Source organism: Pteropus alecto, unplaced genomic scaffold (genome assembly GCF_000325575.1).
Source record: "Pteropus alecto unplaced genomic scaffold, ASM32557v1 scaffold251, whole genome shotgun sequence".
NCBI classification, from domain to species: Eukaryota; Metazoa; Chordata; class Mammalia; order Chiroptera; family Pteropodidae; genus Pteropus; species Pteropus alecto.
In genome coordinates this window covers 1,123,456-1,131,350 of record NW_006431048.1, presented here as the reverse complement: position 1 = coordinate 1,131,350, position 7,895 = coordinate 1,123,456, and the positions used below count along the sequence as shown (strand labels likewise).

Sequence of the window (7,895 nt, the reverse complement as noted above, 5' to 3'; positions counted from 1 at the left end):
GAAAGGGCTTAGGGGATGGGTTACAAAGAGAGGCTGAAAGAGTGGTGGCCTTCGTTCTTAGTAAAAAAAAAAAAAAAAAAACTTAACTGCTCTAAACTATCAGTGTTTTCGTTTCTAAAATAGAGATAATAATCATACGAGTCTCAGAGGGTTGTTATGAGAATTAAATGTCACTCAACAAATATTTATTGACTGACTACTATGTTTCATGCTCTATACTAGGTGCAGAGTAATAGATGTAAAGCCTTTAGCTTTATACTCAAGGGAAAGGGAGTCCAGCTTCCTTCCTGTGAAAAAATGTCATCCAAATTCCATAAAGGTTCACCTTTTTTGTAGCCTTGTGGAAGACTTTTGAAAGTCAGAATAAAGTACAGTGACTTGAATCCTCCTTATCTGTGCTCTTGCCTATTACCTCAAAGAACTCTAATGGGTCACTCAAGGCCTGATTTCTCTCCCCATCAACCATCTTGCCTTTTTCCTCAAATTGCAAGATTGCTGAAGAATTCAATGAGCTACTGTTTCATTTTATTCACACACACCTCCCTGCCCCCTCCCCAACACACACACACAACCATCTTCCCTAGTGTGAACTGAAACTCACTATAGTGGATTACCCTGGGCCTTTCCGAGCCATAGCTGCACTAATAACTGCCACCATAGTGTGATCACTATTACATCTACAAGTTACTTCCAAATTCTTGGGTGATGGCACCAACTTCTAATGATATGTCTACTCTAGCCAGCCAATGTTGTTGAGAGTATCTAATTTACTTAATCTAGTTGAATCCAAAGCAATTGGGGGCAGTGGGGAGGGGCGCAGAAATCTCAGTAAATCAAAGAATCTCAGGGTTGAAAAGGATACTTGGGTCATCTAGTCCAGCTCCTGGTCTTCTGACTCTGGAAATAATTGAAGTTAATTCTCTGGTTTCCTTTTCATCCCTGAGCATGACTTCCAAATTTTAATCATTAAATGAGGCCACTGATTCTCTGTCTTCTTCTTTGGGTAACTTTAAAGAATTTTTAATTCTAACTTTGGACTCCCTTGAATGTGCTTTTCAAATTATTTTTGACCACATCATTTCTAGAAAGCAAAAGTTTATTTTCCAATAGAATTTGCTGGATACAGCTGTAAAATACATGAAGCAATGATAGAATTGAAAGGAGAATTAGACAAATTCCCAGTTATTGGTAGAAACTTCAACGCCTCTCTCCCAACAGTTGTTAGAACAACTGGACAAAAAATCAGAAAGGATATGGAAGAACTGAAGATTTTTCACATATGAAAAGAACTGATTTACATTTTAGAAATAATCTTTGGACTTTTAGAAACATTTGTCAATTTACTAGCTGTTGCCTGAATGTCATTCTGACTTCCAGAAATCTCACAAATTTGCTTTGGTCATGTTCTTTGAGGTATTTATTCATTCATTTAATCATTTGACACAGAGGCAGTAGCAGAACTCAGGTCTCCTGGCTCTGCCTAATGCACAGTCCTCTTGGGCTGCTCTTGGATCAGAGGATAACTGCTCCACAACATGCAATTAAGCTGAACATCTGGATTCAGCAGATGTTTCTACCCTTCACTCTATGGACTCTTCCTGTTTATCCTTTCCCCAGATCTCCTTCCTCACATTTAGCAAGATATTACACCAAAGCTCCTAAACAGAATCTCTTGTCTGAAGATCCAAAGCTGGCTTCTTCTTGTGGGTACTGGGTTTATCAGAACCACCTTAGGGTATTTATCACCCTTCATGATATGCTGAATATAGGCCTTGTAAAATCTGCTGTCATCAGATCCAGCAGATAAACTACTCCTTTCCCTATACTATCTCCATCATCTGGAAGGCATCACTTTTTGTATTAGGGAAGGTTCTTCAAGGCCACTGCTTCATTCAGCATGTGAGCTCTATTGAAAGCATGCTCCCTACATCAGCCTCTCTGGTTCAGTTTTTCCCACTCACAGAAGACAAACCTACTCGAGGGGCCAGGGCTTTATTTCTGCCCACAACAGGTATTTTGATTGGAGTAAGATCTACATAGGTGTTGTCTCAGTGCAACAAATGAGATGGTGCTGCCCTGTTTCTGGGGCTCCTCCTCTCCTCACCCTTTCTCTCTTCCCCTGCCCTCTCTCTCCTTCTTTTTTTTCCTTTCTTTCTTCTTCCTTCCTTCCTTCCTTCCTTCCTTCCTTCCTTCCTTTTCTTTCTTTCTCTTTTCTTTTAGGTTTGTAAATCTTTACACTTGTATTATTTAAACATCCTTACTATTTGGTAATTGGCATGTCACTGCCAAGATACCCCAATTTACTTGATTGATTAAAATCCTTGGTCGGTTGACTGAGTGGGCTTTTCTGAACTTGATCTTTGGTTTAGCAATATAAGAAAAACAGAATCTCTGAGTTGGGCTTGCTGATTCTTAAACTGTAGCTGCACATTAGAAGAGCTTTTATAAAATACAGATGCCCGGGCCCCACCTTCACAGACTCTGATTTAATTTGGTCGTGGGTCTCAAAGACTGTCCAGGTGATTCTTATGGGTAAACAGGGTTTAGAATCTCTGGATTGATCTATAAGTTTTCCCAGGCAACCATTGATCTGATACTTAAATCCCTTCCATTGGGAAATCTAGAACAATGACTCTTCTTAGAACCAAGATTCGAGGTAGTATTATCTTCCAATCAGTCTTCCTGGGTATACAAGCTCTACACTGCTGCCATAGAGGGAAGTAGCAGGTAATGGTTAGTAGTAGACTAGAACCTCCCCTCAAAAAGCCAGTGGTGCTTAGCTGTGGCCCTTCCTGATGTCAGGGGAATATCCTCCTGTGTTAATGGTTCTCAACCAGGGGACATTTGTTCCCCAGGTGACATTTGACAATGTTACAACTCAAGAGAGTGCTACTGGCATGTAGTGAGTAGAGGTCAGGGGTGCTGCTAAACATCCTACAATACACAGAACAGCCCCCCACAACAAAGAATTCCTCAATGCAAAATGTCAATAGTACCAAGGCTGAGAAACCCTTTCCTAGGCTCTTGCTCTTGGGTTACCCCTTCTCCCCCAGGAAATATCATTCTTAATTAGTCCTAAACCTTTTCCTTCTTTATGAAGCATGATTTCAACAATGTTTTTCAAATCAACATTTTGTGTTCCTTGTAAGTAGTCCCAGAATGTGATAATTCTGTATCACTTTTAAGAAATAAAGGCTGCTGTTTTGTATGTGAGGAAAGGCAGTGCTGCCTTTTCCACTTGCTGCTTGCTTTCCCCTCTGGCTGCCTCTCTGAAATACAGAATAAGCTGAGCCCCATGACCTCATGGAGGCCCGACCTACCCTGCCTGAACCCGGCTGCCAGTGGAGCCATTCCTCGGGGTGCTGGTCACTCCATGAGATGTCCTGAGGGTGCTAGGTTTATTGGCCGCCAGCCTGGCTAGGTCAGGCCAAGTCGTTTAATAAGTACTGGGCTGACACTTTGAGTACGGCTTGGACCCGCTGATTTTTCCTCCCACTTCCTCAGATCATTTCATTATTAAATTAGAGATCGTTGTGATTTAAACTGAACCATCAGTCAGTCAGGCAGCCTGTGGATAAACACGGGTTTTGGTGAAAAAAAATTGAACCTGGTGCTGCATTTATCAAATCCAATCTCAGCTGGGTGTTTTTTTGTTTTTTGTTTTTTTTTCTTTCTCTTCAAGAAATAATTCAAAACTCCAAGGGCTGGAAGTAGAAGTCGAAGCTTCCCTTGCAGTGTCAGGAGCCCACACAGAGAGGCTGGCATGCCAGGAAAGGGAGCTGATTATAAATAGAGTTAAAAGCAGCATCAGTCAAAATGCACTGATGTGCCTGAGCAAAATGTTAAAAGAAACAAACAGCTTCTGAAATAAGAAGCACTGGTCTTTTTTTAAATTTTTTAAATTTAAAGTGCTAAAGAATGAAGACAGTATATATGCATATAGGTTAAACACACACACACACCCTCCATATACACACAGAACCTAACTGAGCCCTTTAAGGAAATGATGGATAACTATTAAATTTAAAATAACAAAATCCCCAGTAGTCAGAGCCTCACAGGGAGCAGCTGTCCTTTTTCTGTACAATCGATGCTATTTATTTAGAAAGTCTGTGGCTTCCTTTTATGAAATAGTTTTCCTGTATGTGTATTTTTTTCCAGCTTAGGTGGAAACCATTTGAGATTCCAAAAGTGTCTCAGAAGAAAATGGACTTCGTGAGTGTAAGTCAATGCTATCCACACCTTCCCACTTCTCTCCTCTCTTCCATGGTGAGTGATCCATCTAGCCATTTGGAGCCTGAATGCCAAGCAGAAGCAGCCTTAGAGGCAGGCAACCGACACAGCACCACCTGCCTCTGCTTTGGGGCTGGCCTAGGGATGTCTTTCTTACAGGCACCATATGGCCCCCGACATCAAAGGGTACTACATCTCTCTGAACAGCTAACGGAAATTGAGCTTTTATTTTCTTCAGGTTCCTTTATTTTTGGAACAAAGACTCCTTTGATAGTCTGGTGAAGCCTGTGTTCTCAAATGCATAACATAAATTACATAAAATTACAAAGAAGCCGATTATATTGAAATACAATGATAAAAATATTTAAATAAATTTGGCTTGGTTTATAGTAATATGTATGCTTCTTTATTAATGCACTAAATCACAAAATCTATAAAACGATCTAATAACTATGGTTATTAGAAGTATGAGCATAAATGATATTTTGGGATATCTGTAATAACTATTAATGTGACATAAAAATATCCATGATTTCTATGTGGTAAGTTTATAGGCACTTCTAATACTGCTGTGGTTTGTTGTTCACATCATTCACATTAATTGAAGGAAATGATAAATTTCTGTCAGAGTTTAGTGAAATAAATATATAATTTTTTCCCATCCAAGTTCATGAACTCCCCAAAATGGACTCCTGGGCTAGAATAGCATCAACTCAGGGTGGTAACTGTCATTAGTACAATGCTGATTAGAAGTTCTGCCTGATAGTTATAGGTGCTGAGAGTATTGGAACACCTGCGCTCAGAGCAAGGCGTATGTAGGGAAGGAGGAGAGGAATTACAAGGAGATGGGGCTCGAAGAAGCCAGTGGAAGATTCTGCAGACCAGCCTCAGTTGGTGGCTTACTTAGGGAGCGTCCAGGTGCCCAGCCACAGGCCAAGTGTTTGGATCATGTTGAACTTCTTATCCGTATTAAATGCTCCAAACCCTGTGTAGACTCATCTAAACAGATCCCAAACTTGCAAATGGAGTTAAAATTCAAGAAGAAATCCACCCCATGTGAATGATGGATGTCTGGAGGAGCAGAGCTCCCTCCTTTTGAGCTTTTCATCTGCAGGTTTCAGGCTGAGGGCTGTTTTGAGAAGGCCAATGTGTTAAGGTTTCTTGGACTGTGGATTATCAGCAGAAAGGATTATAGTTGGTCATAATGCTTCCCTCTGTCCTGTTCTACAGAAATTAGGGCTGACCCTATTCATTAGCAGAGGTCTCCTCACATAGTGTGGTATATTTGAGAGAATTACCTCGTCCCTAAGCTGCAACCTTCTTCCCCAAGTCTCCTTGGTACCTGATTTTACCCAGATTTTACCCAATAGAAACCTGATTTTACCCAGATTTTACCCAACAGAAACTCTCATTCAAGTTGATCTTAAGCACCAAACTGATAAAATGCCATGTAATGAATTGATGCTCTGTAAGGTCCTCTGATGCAGTCATTAAAATAATCCAGATCTAGAGCCATGGCTGGCAACTAGGATCAGCCATCACTTACCAAACATAAGTCAGTAAATTCCAGGCTCCCCAGAGGTAGCCTGGATCCTAGTGACTAGTGAATATCTCACTAGTCCCAAAGGGAAGACCCTAGTACTAGGACCTTGCCTCATGATGTTCAGGGACCTCAGGGACAAGGAGGAGGGCTGGCCTCTTGGGCACTACTCACATTCACCCTTCCCTCTCCTGTGGCTCTCTCCCAGGGCTTGCATACCTTGTGTGGAGCTGGAGACATCAGGTCTAACAATGGACTTGCCATCCACATTTTCCTCTGCAATACCTCCATGGAGGACAGGTAAATGGCTTAATTCTGGGGCAGGACATCCCCATTTCCCACAAGCTGTTGGCCAGAGGGTAAAAGCCAGGTTGTTGTTTTTCTTATTTTTCCTCCAGAGCAATGTTGATATACATTTATTAATAATAACAATAAATGAGCATTTCTATCTTGACTGACTCTTGTGGCACGAATGAGAATGTTACATAACAGTGCAAATAGAAAAGAGACGATGGGCACTGGAAAGCGGGAGTAGTCCAAGAGGCATTTTGACCTTGACCAGGTTTGGGTTAAAATAGTCTTAATTTCTAATGTTCCCCAAGGCTATTCTTGAGTCCAAAGTCGCACTGGATGCTCATTACGGCCACCTATTGGTGGCAGGTCAAGCTGACTATGAAGACTGGCTTCAGCTAATAACTGTGTAAGCTTAAAGTTCCTAAACAGAAGAAATCAGACATTAGATTTTTTTAAATCAGAAAAACACACGTGAATGGCAGTCTTGCCTTTTGTTTGAGAAGCAGAATATTGTAGTGATTTTTGAACCAGACCATTAGGTCCAAAGGCAATTCCACTCTTCCTGGCTAAGTGACCTTGGGCAAGTCATTTAATTCTCTGAGCCATAGTCAGGGCGAAGATCATAGCCTATGACAAGGCAGAGGAGATATTTCTTTGGGTTCAACCTCATATCTGGCACTTCTTTTCTCTCCACTTGAGCCACACCCACCTTCATTCAGTTCTTTCACCCTGCAATGTGTCCTCCTGCCTCAGAGCATTTGCACATGCTGTTCCTTCTGTCTGGAATATTCTCCTCTCTCCTTAAACCTTTGCCTAGATGATTCTTTCAGATTTTCAGGGAAGCTTTTCTGACTCCTCAGACTACATCAGGTCCACTATTCTTTCATTCCCCTGAACCTGACTTTCATAGTGCCATTATAGTTTGCAACGACATAGTTCTGTAATTGATGCTGTCTGACTTGCTACAAGACTCAAAGCTTCGTGACAGCAGAAACTGGGTCATTTTGCACACCGTTTTATACCCAGAACCAAGCCTGGCACATAGTGTGTACTAAACAATAATTTGTGCAGTGGATTCATTTGTCTGGATAATGTTAAAACTAAAAATCACAGGAATTATTCTATACATTTCAGATGCTTTTACAATTCAGATGGAGACTTCTTGATTGGTAAGTTTTGAAGATTTCAGACTTCTTCACAGTGAATTGAGCCCTAGACACAATCTGCTTTTTAACTTTATACATATTATGTTCCTTTATCCCTTCAATATGTTTTATTTAGTGAAATCTACAGGCTGAGGTCTAAAAGCAATTGGTGGTCTGGAAAAGATTCCTAGTGTACCTCAAAACCCCTACTCTATTTCCTGGTTTCTCTGTCTTTGCCCATTTCTGCTGGATCCTTCTAACACAGGAGATTTGGGCAGCTGAAAAGAAATGAAGGGTGATACCAACATGTGATTAACTTATCAAGGTAACTCAATGTGCGTTCAAACCTGCCCAGGAAAAGACTGTCACTGATATCTGCAATTTAAATACAGGTTTTCATGTGAGCATCTAAAATGGAGTGTCTATTAGAGATTTCTCTGGTCTGCCCATTTTTTTTTAATAGTTTTAGAACTGGTATTTTGGAGTGAACATTTTGGTGTAGACATTAGACATGTAAATGTCAGCCTCCTGCTGGAACTACCAGAAATGGGTGATTTCTATCCTATTTTGGCTTCCCTTTTTGTCAATCCACAAACTCCTTATCTGACAACTAAAAAAAAAAAAAAAGAAGAAAAAGCAGTCAATTTTTTTTCAATCACGTTTTTCTAGATAATAAAATAGCT

At 40.7% G+C, this 7,895-nt stretch overlaps 1 protein-coding gene across 1 annotated transcript in view; it reads left to right on the top strand.

Moving 5' to 3' along the window:
- HGD (homogentisate 1,2-dioxygenase) overlaps positions 1-7,895 on the top strand; it is a 36,018-nt gene that overhangs the window by 12,642 nt on the left and 15,481 nt on the right. Inside the window, exons 4-6 of the mRNA XM_006905589.2 lie at positions 4,162-4,221; positions 5,982-6,073; positions 7,202-7,236. Of these exons, the coding sequence (XP_006905651.1) occupies positions 4,162-4,221; positions 5,982-6,073; positions 7,202-7,236 (187 nt within the window). The remainder of the gene's footprint in view (positions 1-4,161; positions 4,222-5,981; positions 6,074-7,201; positions 7,237-7,895) is intronic.